At 48.1% G+C, this 26,197-nt stretch overlaps 1 protein-coding gene across 6 annotated transcripts in view; it reads right to left on the reverse strand.

Moving 5' to 3' along the window:
- Window positions 1-26,197, reverse strand: part of SYT12 (synaptotagmin 12) — a 61,198-nt gene that overhangs the window by 24,723 nt on the left and 10,278 nt on the right. For 2 of the 6 annotated variants that reach the window (XM_034770454.1, XM_034770455.1), the window contains exons 2-4: window positions 22,319-22,386; window positions 19,732-19,925; window positions 16,444-16,836 (exon numbers count right to left, since the gene is read on the reverse strand). In XM_034770454.1, the coding sequence (XP_034626345.1) occupies window positions 16,444-16,836; window positions 19,732-19,925; window positions 22,319-22,352 (621 nt within the window). In that variant the 5' untranslated portion in view covers window positions 22,353-22,386. Of the gene's footprint in view, window positions 1-16,443; window positions 16,837-19,731; window positions 19,926-20,033; window positions 20,712-21,167; window positions 21,297-21,414; window positions 21,510-21,533; window positions 21,692-22,318; window positions 22,387-26,197 lie in introns of those variants that run through there. The other 4 variants (XM_034770457.1, XM_034770458.1, XM_034770453.1 and 1 more) reach the window with 4 other exon arrangements.

The raw sequence follows: 26,197 nt of genomic DNA on the forward strand, positions 1-26,197 counted from the left end.
TCCCGATTTTCCCGGACATGCCCGGCTTTTGGGGATTTCCCCCCGGACGGGGATTTGAGCCCCCAAAAGCCGGACATGTCCGGGAAAATCCGGACGTATGGTAACCCTATGCTGACTCAGGCTCCCGGGAGAAAAATAGCAGCGTAGTTGTTTGGGCTCCCTCTCCCTGGGTTTCAGACCCTCGGCTCCCGCCCACGTGGGAACACCTGCACTGCTATTTTTAGCCGTCTAGCACAAGCCCCACAAGCCTGTGAGCTGGGCCTGAGACTCGCTGCCATGGGTTTTTTACTGTAGCATAGACGTACCCTAAGGGACTTGTCCAGGGTCACACATGGAGTCTGTGGCAGGAACTGAACCAGCTCTTCTGTGTCCCATTGCCAAGCCTTGACCACAAAGTCATCCTTGCAGGGATTCAGGGCGAGCGTGCAGCGGACTGGCAAATGGGACAGTGAAGACCAGTAGCTTTAAATGAACTGGTGCTTCGAAAGGAATCAGTCTCCTCCCCAAGCTCCAGCAGACCAGCAGGCCTGCTATTCCCCAAGGACTGCAAGCAATCCCCTGCTCCCTGCAGTGCTCACACTCAGCACCCTCGCTCTGACGTTCTCGAGACAGAGACACCTCCTTCCTACTGCTTTCCTGCCCTCTTTCCTCCAAGGAGCGCCTCTCTAATGAGGGCCCTAGGGCTCAAGCGGTCATTGAAATACTATCGCATCTGTCTCTACACCATCTTGCATCTGAAGAAGTGAGGTTCTTACCCACGAAAGCTTATGCTCCCAATACTTCTGTTAGTCTTAAAGGTGCCACAGGACCCTCTGTTGCTCTCTACACCAGAGGAATTGCTTAGCGGCAGTCCCAGCAATACCGTGGTGGTGGAGCAGTGACAATGGGTTCAGTGAGGAGCATAATGGATGCAAACCTTCACCTCGCCTTCAAACTGATTTTGAACCTGCCTGGAGGGGCAGAAAGTATTTAAATTAACTTCCTCCTGCTGTTCTGTATTTCTTCATTCAGGACACATTGAGAGCACAGGAATACTAAGAAAGCTGCTTTCATGGACTCAGCAGCTCACCCAGAGAGAGGCAGGATCAGAACAGGGGTATGGAAATTGGGGAGAACCGGAAAATGCATGAGTCCCACAGCTGTGTTGAGTAAAAAGTCAGAGGTGAATGGAGGAAGCTTTCCTCTCAACCCCAAGATAGCCAGCCCAATTCTACAAACCCAACCGTTTCCCAGCAGTTATAGTAGCAGTGTCTAGATGCAGAGTTAATGATGCTCTCCCTCATTATAATTGTTTTTATGGAGATGCTGGGTCCCTACTGTATTGGTGCTGGCACTGTCAGGAGCGACAATTTCTAATACACTTATGGACTATGTGTGAAATGATACGTTTACTTGAAGTGCACGTCAAGCTCAGCCACTAGAAGTCTCTGTTCACTTTATAGAGTTCCGAACAAGGAATAGCCCTGATAAACAAAAGAGACAAAGCTGTAATTCGAGTTGAGTGGAAGCCTGTTTGAGTCTCACTACAGCCAACCTCAAACATTCAAAAATCATGGTCAGGCCCCCCAAAAATAAATAATGAGACTGGCTGAAAAATAATAGTTTTTCTCTGCCTTCTGGTTTCTAAACTTTAAGGTGCAACTCTAGCCATGTTTTGAGTTTTTTTCTCTGCAACTACGAGTGCAAGAAATTTACCTTAAAAAAAAAAAAAAAACACCACCATAGGTAGTTGCTAGACTCTGGAAGCTGGCGCTTTAAGAAAAATATCAAACATTGTCAGACTCATGATAAAATCACAACAGTGGGCAACACTTATATTTGCAGTTGTTTTCTAACTAAACACATCCTCTGTTTAAGACTGTGATTCCATATAGCACAACAGCGTGGTTATTGACCGTAACCAAACACATCCCCCTTCTACTGCAAGCACCCATAGCTCTTGTTGACTTCAGTGGAAGCAGAGAGCTCGTTATTTTTTGGGCTTACCATTCATGCCTACATGACAAAACAGGTCTCATCACATCCGCTTTCCTTTCACCTTCCTAGCTGTGCTTGAATGGAACACGGCTTGAAAGTGAGACTGAGAAATATGTTCAGGGGGGTTTCTCTGCTTAGGTTCAGGTTTAGCTGTCTTAAAAACCTGAACACACAGACAAAACTTCGGGGTTCTTAAAAGTTGATTTTCAGGCTTTTCCTCCTCCCTGCAGGCTTGTTAAGATTTTATAGTTAAGAGAATGTGCAGCTGCCTGTTCTCTATGGAGAGGGCTTTAAATTGCTCAGCTGGGCCAACTGAATGTGCTACCACCTCTAACTTAGCCGTGATGGAGGGCACTGAACAATATCTATCAAACCTGCCAGCATCTAGCCCTGCCCTTTCTATGCACATGGAACTCTCCCAAGGCCTGCTTAATAACAACACTATTTATCACAGTGTGCAGTCCAAGGGTGTTAATTACCTGAATAATGTAACACTACTTCTGTGATGAGAACACTTAAGCAGTAAATGCAGCAACTGGAATCCAGCTCCACCAGCCATCCAGCAAGGCAAAACCAGCCTCGGCTGTTTCTTCAGACTGTACTTTTCATTGCCATCTTCAGTTTGGGTTTAAAAAGAGTTAAACTCAAAGTTCCCCCAAGCCAGTGGCTCATCGCATGGATGCAGATAAGGCACATCAGTTTCATAGCCAATGGTACAAAAGGGAGTGACATGGTCAGCATCACATCTGACTGCCTCAACCTGGTGGATCAGGTACACATTTTGCAGCTGGGTGAACTGGAGGTGGCCTTTCAACGTGAGATCAAGTGAGACTTGAAGCCACGATTGTCAGGATTGTAGTGGAGCGTCTTACCTACTCAGCAACCAGACTTTTTAAAAAGAGAGGCCCAGCATTTTGTGGGAACTCAGACTTCTCCCATGTGCAGGAGGGCTGGGGATTTCATGTAGGGAACATAAGAATGGCCATACTGGATCAGACCAAAGGTCCATCTAGCCCAGTATACTGTCTTCCCACAGTGGCCAATGACAGGTGCCCCAGAGGGAATGAACACAACAGGTAGAGTCATGGGAAGTCCATGGGCCAGATGAAACTGTTCTATGGGCCATACGTTTGATGCTCCTGCCCTAAGCGTTACAGGTGTTATATATAAACAAGATATAGCTGACTATATGAGAGTATAGGTAGACAGTTAATATAAAGAGTGACATCTACAGGCGCACAAGAATACATGAAGCTGTTCATAAGTTTGTCAAACCCATAAGGAAGTTGTTGTTATTGTGCAGTGCAAATGATTTCCAGATTACACAGCTGGTCACTACGGACCCTCAGGAGTTTCCAGTGAGAAATGGCAAGTGACCTTTAAGAGGAGAGACACTGATCTTGTGCCACTGTGGAGTGTAATCTACTCACTGCAAATAGCTAAACTGAATGCAGTCCTCATGGCTGAGATTTTGTGCACACAAAAATTGTGAAGGCTCTGGTTCCCACAGTAACTGTAATACTCTGCTTTTGCCATAGATAAACACAACGCTAAAGGAGCATTGGCCTCTTACTGATCATTACTCAACAAATGGGGTGACTGTCACTCTGCAAATAAATGATGCTGTTTCTGGCCTGTGGAAATAAACAAACACGTTGCAGGCTGCGCTGTTTTCGCTTCCCTTGAGCTTCTGGATAGACTTCTCAGGCACTAAGTATGCCCAGGGCTGCCAGAGAGACAGGCTGTGTCACAGATGGTGACCTGGGATATCCAGCCGGGCTGCGTACGCTGACAAAGCTCATGCAGCATGGCACTGCAGCACTGGATGCCAACAACGTGCCATGGCAGATACTGCCATTGGGGTGGGGGGAGATCACCTCACACACAATGCAGGCCGGTGGATAAGGCTTCCACACCGATTATTGTCACAGAAAGGGACAAGTGGTCAAAGGCTCGTTAATGACCTTGCTTCTCCTTCCACAAGGACAAAGGGAAAGGTGACCAATGACATGTTGATGGGACTGATTGTGTGGAACAGAGGATGAATGGGGCCAGAGGCAGGCTCTGGGTGACCAACCACCACACTGCCTGCTGTAGTCAGGGGAAGGGCAGAACCACAGAGGCTACAGTATCGTATGATAGGAGCGTTAAGGTACGTCTACAAAGTAAAAAAAGCAAACCCCACAGCAGCGAGTCTCAGAGCCTGGATCAACTGACTCAGGCTCATGGGGTGAATACACCGGGGCTAAAACTAGCAGTGTAGACATTCCTGCTTGGGCTGGAGCCCGGGATCTGAGACCTGGCAAGAGGGGTGGGTCCTCAGGGTATGTCTACACTGTGATAAAAGAAGCACAGCATGGCCGCATCTAGCCCAGGTCAGCTGACTCAGGCTCACGGGGCTTGGCTCAGAGAGCTATACAGCTGCAGTGTAAATGTTTGGCCTCAGCCTGGAGCCCAGCGTCTGAGACTCCATGTTTTTTATCTCAGTGTAGACGTACCCTCAGAGCCCCAGCTCCAGCCCAAACAGGAACACCAATACTGCTACTTTAGCCTGTAGCCAAGCCCTGCAAGCCCGAGTCAGTTGACCTGGCCTCTGAGACTCACTGCCACAGGGCTGTTTTTGCAGTGTAGATGCACTCTTAAGGCCTGAACATGCCTGTCTGAGTTCTACCATTTGGAGCTGTGTGTTCGGGTGGTAATAAATCACCTTTGTTTGCATTTCTTCCCTCTCTGCACCCTGCCAGTTCCTATAGTCAGTCCGGGAAGCTGAGATCCTGCACACCATGATACTTACCACCGGACATCTGGCGCTCGTAAAATCCTCCCTGTTGCCTCATTTAGCTGATGTACAGCATTCTCCACTGATTGTCCTGGAGCATCACAGGGCACTGCTGGGCTCTGATCCCCTAAGCATGGGTAGACTCTGGGGGTGTCTCTACACTGCAATTACAAGCCCATGGCTGCCCTGTGCCAGCTGACTCGGGTTAAGAGGTACCGATGTTCCAGCTCGGGCTGCAGCCTGGGCGCTGGGACCTCCCACCGCCCAGGCTCCAGCCTGAGCTCAAATGCCTACACTGCAATTAAACAGCCCCTTAGCCAGAGCCCTGCAAGCCTGAGTCAGTGGCATGGGCCAGCCACGCGGGTCTAATTGCAATGTAGACACACCCTTGCACACAGACAGGGATCACATTGATTTCGATGGGGCTCTGTGGTATTGCCAACCTCAAGCATTCAAAACTCATGGAATCATTAAAAATAATTAATTTGAGGTTCTTTATCTTTGTCCAGATTCTGAGCCTTTCAGATGCTCTAGCCTCACATTTTCCAGCTTTTCTCTGAAATCGTGAGGGCTAGAAACTTCCTGTTTCTTTAAACGAAAGCTCAGGTCCTCCTCTAACCACATGAATCCGGGAACTGGAGCTTAAAGAAAAACATCAGATATTGAGAGACTTATCTTGAGTTGAGAACACCAGGTCTGCATGTGCAAAGCCAATTGCAACATCTGGGTCTTAGACAGCTGCTGCCTGCCACCCAATGGTCCTGTGCTCCCCCAAGGGTTATGAACAACTCCTACTGAGGTCAATGGGAGATCCAGGTATTCTCTGGGAGAAAAGATGGGCTCTCAGAAATGGCTCCACTACATCACTGGTGGAGTGATCAATGTATAAATATCTATGGTTGCTACAGCTTTTTGGGATCTATGAATGGAAAGATGCTATATAAATGTTAGTGATTTTTTTCAGTGGACTGCAGCACACTACAGGAAAGAGATTAATGTGTCTTCATTACTTGTCTCAGGCCAGTATGCGTCTATAAATAGTGTTAGTGAATTGTAAATAGAGTCAATAAATAATAACTACAAAGCATAAATTCAGAGAGTCTGGTGTTTATGCTGAAAATTATTCTTAAAAGGGCACTGTCAAAATATTTTAAAGATAATATTTTATACTTGCTGGAGTATTTTATACAGATCTCTTTGGAAGCCAAAATTTGTTACCTACTAAGATGATTTGTCCCTTCTTTTGTTCATTGAATTTCCAGATAAACTATTCAGTGAGGCCAGAGTTAGAGTTGTAAATATACAGCAGTTAGTTCCAAACAACATTATATTTATACCACTGTAGTTTAAAAAACCTCCAAAACCACCAAATATTTGAGAGCCAGGAAATTTGGAGATAAGGTTCCACAAAGACAACCTTAACTCTGACCCTGTAATTTAGGGTTGCCATCCCTCCAGGATTGTTCTGGAGTCTCCAGGAATTAAAAATTAATCTTTAATTAAAGATGTCATGTGATGAAACCTCCAGGAATATGCCCACCCAAAACTGGCAACCCTACTGTAACTCTACCCCTGCCCACCCAATGTGGATACTGGTATTTTGTAAATAAAGCTGGTGAGTAAGTGTTGGTGAAAACAAAACTTTAGCAAAAAAGAAACAATAATTTGTGACAATGTTTGCATTCCTCCCTTCCCTCCCCACTGATTCTGAGCCTCTCCAATCATAAGTAGCAGGGCCTACAAACTGAAAATGTAACATTCTGCATGTGGACCTTGCAGCGGAATAAGTGGAACTTGAGAAAGAGGATCACGTTTCTAGAGGGATCGGGGTGGTAAAGGACCAGGGGCTCTGGAAGGCAAGAGGGAGATAAGTTGCAGCTGGACAAATAGTAGAGACTCAGCACTGGTCTCTCACATTCAGTAAAGTTCTGTTTCCTGCATCTCTGCCTGCCTTCTGCATCTCTTACTGCTACGAACCAGGCTTCAGTGTGTCCTGGTGCGGTGCTCGGGCATCTGCCGCCAGTTTGTAACGAGTGAACGTGATAATGGTGTGCAGCAGGGTCTGAGCATCCAATGGGAAGGAGGGATGAGGTGCTGCAGATACACTGGGGTTCTAGTCTGTATAGAAGTAGATTGAGTTCTCTAGCTCAGGCTGTGAGGGGGTTTGTTTTATGGGCCTGATCCAAAGCTCATTGACATGAGTGGACAGGTTCCTGTTAACTTCAATGGGCTTTGGATCAGACCCTATATCTGGCTTAAAGGAGACAGGCTGGGGTGTTTTGCCATGAGTTGGACAAACTTCCACCTCTTGGAATCAGTTCATATCTTTAAGCTAGTTGCAGTGATATGAAGACTTCTTTTTTAAGCCAAAGCTTAGCGGGGCACAACGGTGTACAGGATCAGCCATCAACATATGGCAGGACTGGGCAGAACGTTCAGGGTGTCCATTTTGGATAGCAAATAACTCCAGAATTAACCATGCAACCTGCCTTAAGTGCTCAAACCCTCCTTCTCATTGAGGACAACTGAATAAAGCAAGGCTGGGCTGTCTAGGCCAGAGACAAAAGCATCATATGCCTTTTCCAAAAATGAACAATCTCACTCTCCAACTTCACTACCTCCAAGATGCCCGGCCCAACTAACCTCAAACTTTGCAACAGAAAGCAGCAAAAAACAACCCCCAACCAAAGAAACCCAGCTGGCTAGAGAAGAATCATGAGACATGTTGGGTATTAAGGACTTCTTTTATTGAGGAACTTAGAGGATATGGTCAAAAATCAGGTTTGTACTGGAAAGCTCTTTGCCGCCTTAACAAGTGACTTTGCAGTATGGGGCTGAAATTCTCAGAGCAATGGCGCAGGAAGCTTTTCAGTTGTAGGGCCCTAATCCTGCAATAGCTGGAAAGCTGCAAATAACTCCATGTGGGTGGTGTCCTGCACCTGTATGGAGCGCCACTGACTTCACTGGCATGGCCACAGGCGTTCACTTGCATGGAGACCTTTGGAGGATCAGGGCCTTGGTGACTGGTTCAAATCCAGCCCAGAATAGCAGTGATCAGTCATTAATTTCTCACCATTGTCCTATGTGGCCTTTGCTATATGAATTAGTGATTTCAGTTTGGTCTCCACTGGGCAGGACTCTATGGCACAAAAGCCACCATCTCAATTGGTATTAAATGGCACCCTTGTGGGCCGCCGCAGCAGAGAGGCCAGGGATTGAATGATCCTGGGGACTGAAGGGTGTCTCTCCAGGTAAAAGCCAAGGCATATTGGGATGGGCGTGGGGAAGAAGCAAGCAAGCCCAGCTGTCCCTGCTCCATGGCAGAACAAGACTGGAGTGTCTCAAGCTGACCACCTAGCATCATTTACCAGAAATGGATTTATTTAAAAATTGCCCCCTCAAAAAATAAAAGAAACAAGAGACTTTATGGGCAAGATTGTCAGGAACCCACCATCATAGAGGAAGGATGGTAGAGTGGTTAAGGCACTGGCCGAAGACCTGGGTTCAATTCCCTGCTCTGACAGATTTTCTGTGACCTTGGGCAAGTCACTTAGCCGCTCTGTGCCTCAGTTTCCCATCTGTACAATACTCTTGTGTTATCTCACAGGGGTGATTTAAAAGATTGTGAAGTGCTTTGAGATCTACTGATAAAAAGTGCTATATAAGAGCTAAGTCTATTAATTGGGGCCAGATTTTGCAAAGAGCTCAGCAGGGAGGGTCTAGTCCCAGTAGTGTGTGCTGAGCACTTGCAAATCTTTCATTGTGTTTTCCTTATCTCGTGGCTAATTAAAAGGCAACTGCCGCAGCAAGGAGATTTAGGAAGGGGGAGATTTGAAAAAACACACCATAGAATCCAGGCTCTCCCTGTGCAATGTCATTTTATTTCCTCATTTGTTGAAACGATCTGAATCTTTTGGCCATGGCTCGTGCACATGGAGGTAAATTGGGATGTTGACATGTATAAACTGATACACGTCAGGGCAGAGGGATCTGAGCCAAGGCCGGATTAACCTTTTGTGGGCCCCCATGGGGGCAAAGGAGCATGGCATGGGGAGGTCGGTCCCCAGAGCAAGGGTCCAGCCAGGGGCAATGGGGCATAGCATGGTGGGGCCAGCCCCGCTCCACCCAGCCCAGTGCAAGGGCACTGTATACAATCCGGCAGTTGCCAGACGCACACTGGCCTGCCCAGCCCTGTGCTGCAAACGTGCCCCTTCCCCTCGGGGGTGGGCCCATGCCATGCCACGCAGCCCCTGACTCCCTATGCCCAGCGTTCCCTGGAACTGCTACGCCCAGCAGCCCCCCACACAGACCCTCCACCAGAAATGCACAGTGGCCTGCACACCATCACCCCTGCTCAGCACCCCCACACACAGCTGCACCACTACTGCCCAATGCACTTCCCCACAGCCCACCACCACAACTACACAGCACCCCACTCAGACCCCCCACTGCCCAGCATCCCAACACACAGACCTCCCTCACTGTCCCGCAAGAGACCCCCCCACTGGCCAGCAGCCCCCCCCCCCCCCTCGAGACCCCCTCCCTCACACCCTGCCCCCTGACCACACTCACCAGCCCTGCTGGAAGGTGACGGGGCTGGTCCAGTGCCAGGGCGGGAATCACTCCGGCCTCTCGGGAGTGGCGCGATTAGCCAGGTCAGGGTCTGCCCCCATCCTGGCCAGACTCCCTCAGGACCCACTTGCCTGGAGATAGGGTGACCATACGTCCCCGTTTGGCCGGGACAGTTCCCTTTTTAAGCTCTGTCCCGGCCATCCTGACTTTTTTGACAAAACGGGCATTTATCCTGTTTGCTCTTGCCAACTGATCAGTTGGCAAGAGCAAATGAACAAATGCCCAGTTTACCAAAAAAATCCGGTGTGCCCCCCTAGCAGGGTGTGGAGGAATGTGTGTGTGTGGGGGGGAGGTGACGTGAGGTGTCAGGTAGCAGGGCTTGTGGGGTCAGCCCCAGCCAGAATGAGACTTGGGAGGCTTAGGGGCCAGCCCCAGCCCCTGGCAGCAGTGTGGGGAGCTGGGGTGAGGGAGGGGTCAGCCCCTGTCCTGGCAGCAGCATGTGGAGCTGGGGGGTGGGGAGGGTCAGTCCCCTGCTGCGGTGTGGGGAGCTGTGGGGGAGGGGTCAGCCCCAGTGGCAGATTTAAAGTTAGTGGGGCCCTGTGCTCAGCTTCATTTTGGGGGCCCCTCCTTGGGACCCAGCCAAGAAAAAGAACATTCTCTCTTATCTCCCCCACCCCCGTTTTTCATTCTTTTTTTCCTTCATCCTCCTCCTATAAGTAATAGGAAGTAAATGAAAACAAAGTGAGGTACCTTGATTGGTTTTGTAGTCCAACTTATTTTTCCATAGACCACTTGAAAATTGCTGAGGGTCTCGGCAGACCACTTAATGATCTTTCCAAATATTGTTTGTACCGTTAGCTAACTATTGTAAAGTGCTTTGGATAAGAGCATTTTATAAAAAAAAAATATATGTGAAAACGTTGGGATGCAGGGTCTGGCCAGGACTTAGGGTGCGGGAGAGGGCTCAGGGGGTGCAGGGTCTGGGAGGGAATTAGGGCGAGGGAGGGGCTCAGGGTTGGGGCAGAAGATTGGGGTGTTGAGCACTTACCTGGGGTAGCTCCCATTTGGTGCAAGGGGTGCAGATGGGAATATGGGTGTGTGTGCAGAAGCTCCCATTTGGTGCTCAGGGTGGGGGTGGGGGGTGCAGGAGTCAGGGAGGGCAGGTGGTTGAGGATGTGTGAGGGGGGTGCAGGAGTCATGGAGGGCAGGGGAATGGGGGGGATATGAGGGAGGTGCAGGAGTCAGGGAGGGCAGGGGGCTGGGTGTGTGTGAGGGGGTGCAGGAGTCAGGGCTGTGGGTGCAGGGTCTGGAAGGGAGTTAGGGTGCAGGAGCGGGCTGGGGGTTGTGGTGCAGGGCTGGTCAGAAGTTAGTATGCAGGAGGGGGCTCAGGGTTGGGGCAGGAGGTTGGGGTGTGGCGCGCTTACCTGGGGCAGCTCCTGTTTGGTGCAAGGGGTGCAGGTGGGAATGTGGGGGGTGCAGGAGCTCCTGTTTGGTGCTCAGGGTGGGCCTGGTTATGTGGGTGGGGGTGCAGGAGTCAGGGCAGGGGGCTGGGGGTGCTCCCAGCCCCCCACCCTACCCTGAGCAGCTCACGGCGGGGGGGGTGCGTAGGGGGAGTGTGGGGGCCCCGCCTTTGCTCCGCCTTGCCCCGATTCCACCCCTTTCCCCATGGCCCCACCCCACCTTTGCTCCACCTCCTCCCCCGAGCACACTGCAACCCCGCTCCTCCCACGCCCTCCCGGAGCACCGGCAAATAGCTGTTTGGCGGTGGGAGAAGCGCTGAGAGGGAGGGGGAGGAGCGGGAATGCAGCACGCTGCGGGAGGAGGCAGAGAAGAGGTGTGGGAGGGGGGAGCTTGGCTGCCGGTGGGTGCAGGACAGAGGTGGGGGACGGAGAAGAGCTGGCGGGGCCTTGGACTGCAGCCCAAGTAGAGCGGGCTGGGGCCCCTTTGGAGCCTGGACTCAGCGTCATGGCACCATTGTAAACCCAGTACTGATCTGAGCAGAAGGGCATCATTGCCCTGGAGCAAGTGCAAATGTGAAACATGCCTGCATGTTCCTTCGAGCTCCTGAGAGAGACTTGCCTCCTACGTGACACACAGAGCCCATCGGGATCACCAGCTGGAGGAACGTCCCATTTACAGAAACCACATGCAACTTCCAGTCCAGTTTCCTCAAACTTTTAATTGTCTTCACGTTTTCCATATCTAACCTCCCAGGGGCTTCTCCCTCCCTGGCCACACTCAAATCAGCTTGTCCAGAAACCAAGCACAAACACCACACAACGCTGCTAAGACTCCAGCCCGCGTCTGCTGGAAGCAGACAGCCATTTCCAACAGGACGGAGGTGGACAGGACAGGCAAGAGCGAGCTACATGCAACGGAAGGAGGAATAGAATGGATGGTGGTTGGCACCAATGCTTAGCCTTCATGCTCTGAGCGACCGGGCAGCTGCTCCAGCACACCTATCACTGATGATCCACAGAGTGTCCGAGGCCAGTGGATTTAGGAGGGAAGTGGCCCTCTGAGTACAAAACTGGGAAACTTGTTAGATTTGCTAGAAATAAATAAGCCACTAGTAATAAAACACAAACCAACCCCTCCATACCTTGACAACAGTTAGGTAGCTAGTGTGCTGAGACCACTGTCTAACATGCTGATTTGTATTATCTCAATGTCTCCTTGTGCTTCCCCACCTGTTGTCTCTCATCTTACACTTCTATTGTAAGGTCCTTGGGGCAGGGACCCTTTTTTTTGTTCTGTGTTTGTACAGCGCCCAGCACAATGAGGTCCTGGTCAAGGACTGGGACTCCGGGGTAACACACACAAATATAGCAACAACAAATCACACATACAAAAATCTTATAGAAACTAAATTTTATATATGATAAAATAATGACCGACTACATCTTTTTTGTTCCTCTCTCTTCTCTCCCTATTCTCCATCTTCAATGCATCTTTCTTTCAAGTCTTTTTCACATTCTGGATTTTCCCCACCCACTTTTCTCTATCGTTTGGCATCATTTGTTTGTGTTTCAGTTCAGCTTTTCCCCTCTCAATGCCCCGATACAGCAAAACACCTAGGTAGGTGCTTTAACGTTAAGCATATGAGCAATTCCACTGACTTTCAACAGGAAGACTCATATGCCTCAGGTTAAGCACATGCTGGGTCCCAACCTAACCACCCCTCTTATATTTCTTTTCTGATCTGACATGTCTCCCACTGTCTCCCTTTAATATTCTTCCTTTCTCTCACCTTCCTCCCCACCATTAGCCGTCTCCCCCTCCATTCCAGGCATAGAAATATAACCAGTATGACGAAAACCAGACCAGCCAGCACTATGGGTTTGCCCCACCGACTATACACTTATAGACTTCCTTTGGCGAAGTCTGCACCTCATTCACAGCCCTGCCCTATTCCCTCGCCTGCCTCCTGGAAAGGGCAGCAAATCAGAGCAGCTGCATGTGCTGAGGAGCAGCTCAGTCGCCCAGTATTTGGAAGCTGGAGTGCTCCTGTCGCAATCAGTTTTCCCTCAGAGCCAGCTGGAGAGCACAGGCAGGCTCCTAGGGGTGGGATACAAGGTCTTGGTCAGTAATAAGGGCTATGAAGTACATGAAAATATAGACAGCAGCCAGTAGAGACAAGATCTGAGGCCATGGTCTCCTCCTCAAAGCATTTTCCCATAGGCTACAGCACATTTGGTGGAAGTCTGTCCCTCCTCCCCTTGCCTGCCTTTGTGATGCAGTGAAACAGGCAGCCTGATTCAGCCAGAGTGGAACATCCTGCAAAATCCAGGATGCTTGAGATGTCCAGCTTTACAGGCATGAGTTAGTACAGTGCCCTTGGGGAGTGGGTCTGTATCACTACCCCAGTTGTAAGATAAAGAACATGAGTTACAGGGAGGATATGTGCCTTGCCTAAGGCTAGACAGTAAGTCATTAGCAGAGCTGGGAATGGCACTCAGGAGTCCAGCCTCCCCCCTCTATTTCCTTCGCCACGAGACAGCATCTTCCAGGTCCTCTGCATACTGCTCACAGACTCGCTTCCCAAGAGCTAGAAGGGCATGCCTGCAGCTCATTGACTAGGAAAGCAATTGAAACAAAACTCTCTTCACAGTCCTTTCCATCTCATAGAACAGACTTAATTGCTCCCATTACAGTTAGTAAATTGACCGATAGTACCACAAGCAACTTCCAAGGAAGAAGCTTCTGAATCATAACTGGGTCTGCCCAGAGCTTCCCATGCCCCAGTGGAGGTTTCTTTTGGGATTAACCCATTACTCACAACCGATGCAGCAGGGGAGAAATGGAAGGGCTAGTGCTGAGCAGTGGGGAGGATAATACTCCACTGGATCTCACAGTGGACATACCAGGTGCATTGCATGGTGCTGCATCTACCTCCCAGCTCACTGTGGTATATCGGGAGCCTTATCCAAGCAAAATCAATGGGAGTCTTTTCACTGACTTCAGTGGGCATTGGCTCAGGTGCTGAATCAGCTACAAAGCGGGGAATGGAGCAGGACAAGCCACTTGGACTGAGGAGTAGTGCCCATCCATCGACTCCCCTCACACAATTCTGCTGACACTGTCTTTACAGCCAGGGGGCCAAATTCTCTGCTGGCAGAAGTCGGTGCGATGCCACTGACTCAAATGGTGTTTTGCCCGTTAATGCCAGGGCTGAACATGGCCCATGGATGTAGCTGGGCTGCATCCCCGCAGCCTGAATCCCCGCCCACACTGCATGAGCGCCCCGAGCTGTGAATGGCCTGGCAAGAACACACACCCAGGAAAATGCTCATCAGGGGGCACCCGGCAATAGCCGCTCATCTTCCTGCAGCTGCTCAGCATTCCAGAACTGGAACTGAAACCCGCAGGCACAGACACACCTTCAAACGCACGCTGGAGATAGCAAGAGCTGGACTGGTCGGCTCAGCCCAGGAGCATCCGCAGCAAGTGATCCTGTCTGCATAGGAAGAGCTCTTGCCTTAGGCAGGCTTTTGAATGAAAGCCCTCGAAAGCTTGCCTCCCTCTGCTGTCAGTTAACAGCCATTTTACCACGTTCAGCTGACAGGGAATCACAGGGAACCATCCCTCATTCCTATTAGGGGATCTTGGCCCTCTCAGCCGACAACGCAGGGTTGTTTCCTAAAGATGATGACTATTGTTTAGATGATGGTAACATTTAAAGGCCCAGCTGGGACCAGAGCCCCGATGTGCTGGGCACTGCGAACACACATAGTAAGAAAACAGTCCCTGCCCTGACGAGTGTATAGTCTAAACAGACAGGACAGACAAAGGACACACTATTAATCCCATGTTACAGATAGGGAAGTAGGCACAGGGATTAAGCCACTTGCCCAGCGTCACACCAGAAGTCTGTGGCAGAATCAGGAACCGAACACAGATTTTCTTTGTCCCAGGTCAGCACCTCAAGCCACAGGACCATCCTTCCTCTCTCAACAGTGGTAACACACTTTTCTTATGAACACGATCTCATGCCTCATAAACAAGTGTGACACGAATCATGAATTGTCTGCAACGGCCCATGATAGCCCTAGAGTAAACAGGCCCACCTCACGCTTGGAAAGACAGACTCCACATCTGAGCAGGGGTCTGGAAAACACTAGTACAAGTCCCCGGGAACTGATCAATGCCTAGTGCTTGCCTGTATCTAAATAGGAAGGAAGGAAGCCCACGCTAGAGGAACTATGCAGTGTGCGCCCAGCATTTGCTAGATAAAAGTGATCCCCAGAACAAACCGATCGTACTCTCAGTTCACAGAGAAGTGCAGTCTAGCTTTGGACAGCTGCTGCTCAGGGGCACTTGCCCAACTCTAGAAGCAGCCAAGCTACAGCAGAAATGAATACTGATTTGTCACAAGCAAGCAGGAGACGTGGAAGCTGTGGCCGTCAATTTCAGCATCAGAGTCTGGATTTGCAAGCGACATTTCTGCCTCTGCTTGTTTGGGTGGTGGAACTGTACGTGGCGGAGAGATGGCTGGGACAGCAGCAGAGGCTGTGTAATTTATTATAGGAACAGGACCCTTGGGGATTGTTCCCTTAGGTCAAGCACACCCAGTCCACAAGCACAGCCCCTGCACCCTTAGTTCTAGCACCTCTGGTTTCTGATGTCATGGAGACATGACCTCCCGGGTTGTTCATGTTCGGAGGGACATGGAAACATACACGTGATGAGTTAGTTGTGCCCAAGGATACACTGAAAAATGTGGGGTGATCCTTGAACAGCAGGTATTTGGTGTCTCCTATATTGTATAACATGCTCCTAAATGTACATCCATTTCTGCTCTAGCAGAGGAGACGCAGAATGTCCCACATGGTGCAAACTTGCCCCTACTGGCAAATTTTGAAATAAAGAGTCTTTCTACAGTGCACAACCAGCGAAGGTCACCAGTGCATAACTTTAACCCCCTTCCCAGCTGGATAAAACTGCTCCTTCTCCAACTCAAAATGTACATTTCTTCATACTTTTCATTCAAACTAGATTCATTCAGGTTCCATCATGGGCAATTAGGAATGGGACAAGAGTGTGGTTCTGCATTTGCGAACTCCTATGCCCATAGGTTTTATGGCAGGAGTGACCATGTGTTGAGAACCTACCCCAATTCTTTGAAAAATGAGATGACATTGCATTATGTCATCATCACTGCCTACCCCACACCGCCCTTCTCCCCAGCTGCAGGGTTGCATGAGCACTCTGCCATACCAACACCTAGCTATCTGGTACAGTGAGCTTAGAGGTAATGTTGTAGCCATTCCAAGCACTAGGAGGCCCTAAGTTGCAATGGGTCGCAATAATCACTCTGCCAACTGCTTCCAGCTATCATACTTCTCCCCTGCCTCTGTGGCTCACTCCTCATAAATCATTCATCCCCCCTGACTCTACTGACTGTTGCTGCCCTATCACTCTCCTATCAGGGAAGAAGAGCAGCGGGAGATGCCCCCTCACATTTGACCCCTAACTGCTCAGCCAATTCGCCACAAGGAGGTTGAGATCTAGCTCCTCAGAGGTCTGTATAGCATGAACAATGACTAGTCCCATACGCATTTCACTTAACACACACACCTCCAAACATGCTGCAAGAGAAGGTGATAGACACTTACCCTGGAAATGCCAATGATTTGTTCATCTGGGAGCAAGCTGATGCGCACAAAGCACGACTCAAAGTTGACGTCCTCCTTCTCCAGGAGGTCCTTCCCTTGCAGCAGCGTGACGTGCAGGGTGTTGGAGAACACATCGTATTCCATGTTGACTTCCACCTGGCCCACAGTGAAGTCTTGGCCAAAGTTATTCCCAATGGAGGAGATGGAGCTGAGAGAGTCAGTGGACACGGATTTCTTCAGTGGCCCGAATGGACCCAGATCTAGGTCTTTGCTCATCAACTCTAAGGTACCCAGCTCATTGATGTTCTCAAAGGTGTCATCCATCTTCAGGCTGGGCTTGCGGACAGGGGACGTCCTTTCTGCTGCCTTACGGAAGTTTGAGGCTCCCCCTCTCTGCAGACATAGGAAAGGATAGAAGAGCTACTCAGGTTGGATTAACCCCTTCTCCTCTGAACTACTTCTTACTACATGTGAAACGAAGCAGATGGAGTTCTTAAGTGCTAAGGGGTCTAAATATGTAACTGCCATGGGATATGAAGATAATTCCTTAACAAGAAGATCTACAGCATTAGGCTGTGGCACAGTCTCCCAGGACAAGTGCTTAGGTCATTTAAGAGAGACTTGATAACGCACTAGTTCATATATGCTATATATGATACGAAAGCCCCTTCTCATCCCTTTTTTCTCCCTTTCTCGTTTAGCTGCAGGGTAACTTTTCATTACTCAATTAAGTGACATGAGTCAACTAAGTGACACCTTAGTTATTTGTAAATATAAATATTCAAAACAAATCATTTTTGAAAATTTTCCATTTTGGAAGAAAAACAAACAAAAAAAAAGATGAAAGAGAGACAAAAAATGAAAACTAATTAATTTTAAAAAAATTGCAATTTCTCCACAAATCCATCCCCCTTCTGTTTTTTTGACCACCGCTAATACATAACATGTACCACTGCCCCCTACTGGGTGAACTATACTTGCTCAAGTGTCTGATCATGTTACCCAGTAGCATTTAGCCCATAAATAAGAGATGGGGTAAAATTTCCTTAAGTGCCTAAGCAGCTTCGGAGCCTAAGTTCCATTTTCAAAGTGATTTAAGCATTAGAAGCCTAAATCCCATTGACTTTCAATGAGACTTTGGCTCCAAGTAACGTAGGTACTACTGAACATGTTGTCAGTAGTATTATGACCTGTAGGTAACGAAGAGAGATTCTCATCTGAAATAGTGTGTACAGTTCTGACCAACCAGGTTCAAGAAAGATGAATTCACACTGGAACAGGTGCAGAGAAAAGCTACTAGGATGATCAGGGGAATGGAGAGCCTATCTTAACGAGAGAGGACTAAAAAGAGCGTGGCTGAGAAGGGATATGACTGCTCTCTATGAATACGTCCAGAGGGTAAACAGCAAGGAGAGAGAAGAGCTATTTAAACTAATGCCGATATTGGCACAAGAACACATGGGTATAAACTGGCCATGAATAAACGCAGGCTGGAAAGTAGAAGGTTTCTAACTATCAAAGGAGTGAGGTTCTGGGGCAGCCTCCCAACAGGAGTAGTAGGGGCAAACAACCTACCTGGTTTTATGATGAAACTTGATAAGTTCCTTAACAGGATTAGATGACAGGGTTGCCTGTAATCTCAGGGGACTGGACTTGAGGACTGAAAGGGACCTACCAGGTCATATGTTCCTTTAGCTCAGGTCTAGGACAAATACCTTCCCAACCCTGCCTGTATGAAAGGCTGATGCAAAGCAATCATTTTGTTGCTCTGCCATGTAACTGTTCATTGTACCCCCCTCGTGGTCCAGCCATCCCACCAATTCTCTTGCAGGTTTCCTGCTTCTAATAGATGTAAAGAACATTGTGTGATTTGTTTTTTTATCTATGGCTATAAGCTCTTCAAATTTCTTTATCACCTTCCTAATTTCCTTCTTGCATTTTTCTGCTGTGGTTTATGCTGCTTTCTAGTGACTTCACTGGGGTTGGAGTTTCATGTTCTGAAGAACGCCTGTTTAACTCAGAGGCCCTGATCCAACTCCCATTGAAGTCAGTGGGCATCTTTCCATTTACTTCAGTGGAGCTGGATCAGCTCCACGTCTTCTTGCACCATGTCATCGGACAATCCTGTCATTTCTCTTGCCTTCCCGTGCCCGTGTTTGTTTCGGCCTATGCATATCTTCTCCTTTAGTTTACAAACACCCCATGTCTAGTCCCTTCTGTTTCTTCTCTCACTTAAGGGCCTGATCCAAAGCTCATTGAAGTTGAGGAATAGACGCTCATTGATTTCAGTGATTGATTGCTTTGGAGCAAGCCCTAAGTTAAAACTCCTGTATCATTCTGTTTGCTCTCAGCTCCCTTGAGCCTATTCCATTTCTACAGTGTCCTCTTTGTAATAAGGTGACTAGAACTGTGGCTTCCAGTCTTTAACTCCCCATCCTGCTCAGACTCACAAGCAATAACCCAGCCTTGATTTTTCCTTTCTTTGTTGGTGTTAATAGCTACTCTGGTGGATTTAGAGTCTCTTTTGTGAATTTTCCTGTCCTCCTGACAGCAGCTTGTCCGACCAAGCTTCTATTTCCATACCTTGAGGACACTCCCTGTTTACGAGGCAATAGTTGCATCATGAGCTAAGTAAACTCCAAAGTAGGAGCCAGACCCAAAGCATATGCTCTCTCTTTGTCTATGGAAAACAATACCAAAGAATGCTGGTGACCAGAATGGGACAGTGCAACCATGTCAGTATATTCTTCAGATGTCCTAGTGACATGCAGCGAATTTCAAAGTCCACCTCTGCCTCCTGGCTGCTTGCAGGGCCGGCTCTAGGTATTTTGCCACCCCAAGCTCCGAGAGCACAACTGCCCAAGCAAAAAAAAAAAAAAAAAAGAATGGCCGGAATGCCACCCCTGGAATTGTGCCGTCCCAAGCACGTGCTTGCTTTGCTGGTGCCTAGAGCCGGTCCTGGCTGCTGGTAACAATTGAATGCTAGGCTTCAGATCCAAAGCTGAGGTGAGTGGATCCATGCCAACTTATACCAGCAGAGGATCTGGCCCAGTATATTTAGCCAGGCTTGTGATCAAGGTTTGTTTGTTTTTCCCCAAAACATGTATTCCTGACATTTAAATTACCCCCAAAATAATGCTTGATGTTTCTTCCTCTGTTTGAGACCTTGCTGAGGAAATCAAAGGTTTGAGCTGGTTACCTTCTCCATATTGATCTGTCTTTATAAGAGCTTGATGGCTGGTGGGAATGTTTAGCGACCTGGTCACACTGAACAGGAAGGACTTTTACCTTGAGTTTGATGTCCGAATACGTAGTCCCGTACTTTTGTTCCAGATATCGGTAGTTGTAGTTGGGAAATGGAGACGGTGTTGGATAATTCCCAGACTTCCATAGTTTCCACAGGTTTAGTGCAGCTATTCCCAGCAGAACAAGTGCGCCAGTCACATAGATGCCTATTTCCCACCCGTGTGGACTTCTTATGACTAGAAGAGAGGAGAGTTATTGTCAGGAGTGGGGTCCAGGGGCAGAGATATTAAACCTCATGCTGCAGAGCTTAAACCAATCTCTCAGTGATGAGGATGAGAACTAACATGTGGCAGAGTATCCTGCATCTGCCTGCCGCAGGGTTTCTTACACCTTCCTCTGTAGCATCTGGTGCTGGCCACGGTCAGAGACAGGATACTGGACCAGAAGGACCTTGGGTCTGATCCAGTCTGGCAATTTCTGGACAAGATATCTAGTGACAGCATTTCACTTCAGAGCAATAGTGCCAGGCTTTTAATGGGGAATGCTGCTAAGTAAACTCATAAAGAGGATTAGGTATCATCGTTAAGTGAATCACAAGGGTATCTGAAGTTATACTAGCCAAGGGCTCTCAATCCTCATGCTTCAGAGCACAGACTGATCACCAGCCAGGGCCAGGAAGGAATGCCCATCCCTGAATTACGGGGAAAAAGGGGGACTGAGCTCAATCTTCTTCTGAAGCATGTGGCATTGGTCACTGTCAGAAACAGGACACCAGACCAGATGGATCATTCATCTGCTCCTGTAAAATGGCAGCTCCTGTGTAATTGTTTCCCACCAAAGAGCTGTGATGCAAATCGCAATCATCATTTCACTCACTTATGAACGAATTTGTGCCTGGTCGCTTTCATATATTTCAGCCCTCACGCCTATACACAAAGTAAGCCAGATCCTCAGCTAATATAAAGTGTCAGAGCTCCATCAAAGTCAATGGAACTCTGACAATTTACCTCAATAGATGTTTTTATATATGTTTAAAATCAACAAGGAGTCTGGTGGCACCTTAAAGACTAACAGATTTATTTGGGCATACCCAAGAAAGCTTATGCCCAAATAAATCTGTTAGTCTTTAAGGTGCCACCAGACTCCTTGTTGTTTTTGTAGATACAGACTAACACGGCTACCCCCTGATACTTGATACATATATAAAGTGTACAGAACATACTCTCTGGGTGTATGAAATACATTGTCCTTTCTACAAGGCCAGTTCCCAATGGGTTAGTGATGCCAAATGAATTTGGGAGAAAGCTTCCTATGTCTATCTGGCTATACAGAGAAAAATCTGCATTCTTCACTGTCAACCTAAGAGAATGCAGGAGTTTGCAGGTACATTTCACAATTGTTGCTGAATCGTGCCAGCATCTGTCACATAAAATGATTAAATCTACATCCATCATTCAACATGAAACAAGAAATTAAATCCTTGTCACGCAATGCCACCATGAGATCTGTGCCTCCAGCAGTGAAAGTAGAAGGCTGGCCTTTTCTCTAATAGCAGACCCTTTTCTTACGACAACATTCTGGTCCATTGGCATCATCTCTTGAACAGGCTAAAAAATATACAACCAAGACTTTGTATGAATATCATATTTGAGCAGAACCTACATCCACGCCCTGTCTCTGACAATGGTCAGTGAGGGATGTGTCAGAGGAACCCATAATACTTACAAAATAGATCTAATTGTGATAGAGTGGGGAGAGAAGGGGAGTTTTCCCTGATCATGGCTGGTGATCAGCTTGGGCTGTGAAGCATGAGGTATGCTGTGGTCACTCCTCTTTACACTGACCAGTACTGTCTCATCATTATCTTGTACTTCCCTTTGTCTCTTCATTTGTACTTAGATTGTAAACTCTTTGGGACAGCGCAGGGACCATCTTTTTGTTCTGCTTGTACAGTCCCAAGCTCAATGAGACCCTGATTCCGGTCTGGGGTGCCTAGATTCTACTGCAATACAAAAATAGAGGGATCGATAGATGGATTAGATGAAGATGGTGTGCCCTTTTGATTTTTATCCTAGTGGGTGTATCATGATTCATTATGTCTTGTGTAGCACTTGGGAACCCTAATCATGGACCAAGATGTCATTGTGATAGGTACTGTACAAACAATGAACAAAGACAGGCCATGCCCCAATTACAATCTAAGAAGTATTGCAAGTTTTATTCTGTATATGCCCCCCGTACTTAGAGCACTTCAAAATATCAATGAATTATTCTCAACACCCCTTAATTCTCCAATTCCTGGCTTACTACACATTGAAGGGTTTATTAAAACTAACATTCCAAACCACTGGTACGCACCGACTTCACTTTAATGTTTTTTTTGGGGGGAAATAATCCCATTTTGCAAAGGTTTCCAATTTAGTAGCCTCAGTAATGCCCTGCAAAAGTGAGTTCTACAGGTGTATACGTTGTGCTCAGAGTACTTCCACGCGGAGCTCTCAGAACTGGTCACTGTACCAGTCCCATCGGACACCCAGAAAGGCAGCTGTTCTCTGTTCTCCAGCTGGGAGAATTACAGCTCAGATCAATCCCAAACTATGTCCCCTAGTGCTTGTTTAGAGGTACTCACCACTGATGCGGTATTCAGCTATATTACTGTCCATGTCCAGCTCTATTACTCTCAGCTAGAGAGACTGCCTGAAATGTACAAACAAAAGTAATCAGGAGAGGAGAAGCACACAGAGAAGAGAGAGGTATTTGATCTCTCACACAAGAGCATTTCCAATCAGTCAGTCACTGGATTTAAATTCTGCCCCGTGACAGATGACCAGACGATCACAGTGAAAAACCAGGGCTTCTGCCACAGGGCATGCACAGGGAAGGGTCTTGGTGAGCATCAGGGAGTTGTACTTGGAAGGTTTAGCAAAAAAAGGTTGTCCATTTCTCCCTCTCCTCAGCCACACAGACTCTCCCTCGCCTGCTGCGCTGCATGTGAAGTGCTGGTTCAAAGACTGTGTGGAGGAGGGGGAAGGAGGGAGACACTGGAATCCTACCTGAGAGGAAAGGCAGAGTGTCAGCCCCTGACAGATCTGGTGGCGGAGGTATTTGCCCCAGCCTATTGTCAGTTTCACAGCTCAGCTGACTGGCACTTTCTTCAGATGTCCAGCACGCAAGGGGCTTTACCAGAAACAGGGCCAATCCCTGCAACACCAGGATTGGCTTCCTGATTTCAGGGGCACATGGCATTCTATATGCGACCAATGTAGGGATGGGCTCAAACCAAACCCTGGAGTCAGACACCCCAAAACTTTCTGGGTGGTTGGAATCCAAACCCAGACCTCAGTCTGAACACTGGACTAAACCAAAACTTTGTATATGAAACCTACATGTTAGGGAGCTCCAGCCCCAGACCTCGATTTCTCTTTAATTCAGGAAGGGGGAGATAGAGCACTAACATTAGCAGAGAGAGGGTCTGGGCACTGCGGCTCTTTACTCAGAGTCTGCTCAGTTGCAGCTGTGGCTGTTGCTGGACTACAAGGCCTGGGTTTGACTTTCTGTCATGCGGCCCAGAGAGGGACTGGATGCTGTTCTGGACCATCTGGAGAGAGCTGGTTTGCACTTGACATTATAAGTGATGCACAATAGATACGTGGGAATATGCCTGTGACTATTTATAGACCTCACCCGCTTCCACACCCCTCCCCACTCCTGCAAAAAAAAGTTTTTTTCCAATGAAACTCGCCGCCCCTCCCCCACATCCCCAACTATAACAAAATGTAATTTTGGTCGACATTTTTTTCTTTTCAATTAAAATAGTCGTAAGCTTTTGTTTTGGTGGGAGGAAAAAAAATCCCATTTTGACTCCTCTCCTTCCCTTCCCCCCACCCCCCAACAATAATTTCCCCCTTTTCACCACTGGGGGGGGGGCGGCGGGAAGCATGGGGAGGACAGGAAAATAAAGGAATAAACAGAGAAGCTGGGTTTCCCATCCCACAAAAAATATTACTAAACAATTTAAATGAAATAAAAAAATGGTTTCTTTCAATATTTTCCTATGAAATATACTCACCTTTTTTCAACCACCTCTGATGATTTATATCGGGTTAGTACCATCCAGAGCCCCTCACAGCTCATATTTTACCCCTATTACTTCTCCATTCGTATGCACGCAACTCCAGACAGCCCCACAGATCTCGGGAATAACAGGCCTTCTTAGACCACCAGGCTATATTCCCCTCCTCCAGCTGACCCTCACTGGGTTCTGCACACAGTGCTATTTGCCGCAGCCCATTGTAAGGGCCAAATGTAGGCACCACCCCAGGGGAGCACCAGGGGCATCTGGCCATAAAGAGAGACACTTCCTCCCGAGGCTCTCCTGTTTCACTAGGAAGAGTCATTTGGGTCACTCCTTTATGGGGTGCAGCATTACTCCTCCCTCCATGCCCAGTCAACTCCACTGGCTAATGCATAGTGGGGGCAGAGTCTCTGCCTAGTACATCTCTCCCCACCCATCTGGCACGCAGTCCCTGCATTGCTCCAAGCACCTGGAGCTAGTGTTGTGAGGGTAAATACCTTAAAGGTATGACATTTCTCGGGTACTACCATAACAGGAGCCATCTAAATACCCAAGGTAGCTAGGATTGGGTTGGAAACTTCATGAGCACATGGCTTCCAACCCTTAGCATGGGTTTTAGTCTGGTGGGAAATTCCATAATAGTGTCCCAGGGGGCATTCCAGACCTTCCCCTCCTGCAGCACTGTACGGCATGCAGGTGGTCTCCTAGGGAATGTCTTGATCAAAACCTGTCTCGTGTCTTGGTCAAAGTCCAACAATAGAGTTCATTGATTGACGGTACCTTGCTAAACTACTGCACTATAAACTGCCAACCGGACTCTGATTTACCAGTCATTGCTGAGGTCTCCTTTCTGTAAGGAAGAAAAATTACAGCCCCCTTCCAGCTGATGGATGTTTCGGCAGGATTTGGCCCATTTCTCTAGGCCTTGGCCTCCATATGTCCTTAGAGCTCTGCTGCCTTTCACAGGGGATCTCCACATTCCATCATCTTCCCCGCTTTCCCCAGCTCTCTGGCTGATGGAAAGGTGATGGGTACTTTCTGTTTGCTGGCGCTAGGCATGCTTGTCACGGTTCTCTGCCCATCGGGAGGCCTTAAATTTAGATCACTCTTCCACAAACAGTCAGGAAGGAGGGACTTGTGCTTAAGTCACTGGACTGTAACGTGGGGATAATAATACTTCCTTTGCCTGTGTCTATTCAGATTGTAAGCTCTTCGGAGCGGGAGCTGTCTCTTCCTAACTGCATGTACCACACCTAACACAGTGAGGCTTTGCTCTCTGGAGCTGTTTTTACCATGTGAAGAAAGAGCAATTGTTTGGACTTCTTGAACCCAGCTGGTGAAGTGAGTCCTACCCCCTAGTCCTTTTAAATCTCTCTTTGGATGGACTCCTCCAGGTCAGAGCCCACTGGGGGCTTATTTTCCCAGCCTTTTCACCCCACCTCCACCCCTTTTTCACTCTGTTTTTAATCGTACATGGCTGTTGCACTGTTCAGCTTCCTCTCTCACTGCATCTCATATTTCACCATTGTTTGGCGCCTTGCTCAGTCTAGATGGCTCTGTTTTGGAGAATAGACAGCTTGCCAATTCAATAGGGGGATCAGCGTTTTTCCTAAATCACTCCAATGTATCGATTCTGCCATACCCAGTCAATAGATTCTTGCAGCAGGGGCTGTTTATTACCTCTGTGGCCTGGAGGAATTTTCCCACATGGTGCCTGGCTAATTTGCTGGGCGCACTCTAAATTCATGGACTCTGCTACATTTGGCTATGCAAGTGCCCTTGCCAATACACTCACAGTACAAGGCCTATTGCACATTATTAGAAGATGCCAATAGACAAAGCCCCAAAGTTTTTAGTTTATATGCAGGGAGAACATTCCCCTAAAACCTCTGCTTAAGAATTCTGACTCCATGACCCTCCTCAGGGCAGGCTCTGGGCTCCCAAGAAGCTAAGTTAGCAGGGGTGGATTTAGCCTGGTATGTTTACTCTGCCATTGCACAATGCCATTCTGCAGCAAAGTAAAGTCCCTCTTGCATTGGGGTTGCTAGTTAATTGTTATTTTACATGGGTGCTTGATTGCTCAAGTAGATTCTTTCCATTGCCAGTGTTCAGCTACGGTGCTCAGGAAAGGCTTGTGGCTTCCAGCACTGGTGTTCCGTTGTGTTATTCGTCTCACTGCGTCAGAAAAGATTAAACTAGACAATGAGGAAAATTCACAGAATGATTAGCCTGTCAGACACTATCCACATCCCAGAATGCTTTGCGTAGTCATCCTTCTACAGCTGGGCCGGGCCCGGGGCCTTCACAGAGTCACATACGCACATTAAACTCTTCCAAGCACAGAGATGGCAGTGCTAGGAAGCACCGCTAGAATATCAAGTGGATGGAATTAAATCTCCAGTTGCACCAGGGTTAAAGTAAAATCTTGTCTGG

This window comes from Trachemys scripta, chromosome 4 (genome assembly GCF_013100865.1).
Source record: "Trachemys scripta elegans isolate TJP31775 chromosome 4, CAS_Tse_1.0, whole genome shotgun sequence".
NCBI lineage: Eukaryota > Metazoa > Chordata > Testudines > Emydidae > Trachemys > Trachemys scripta.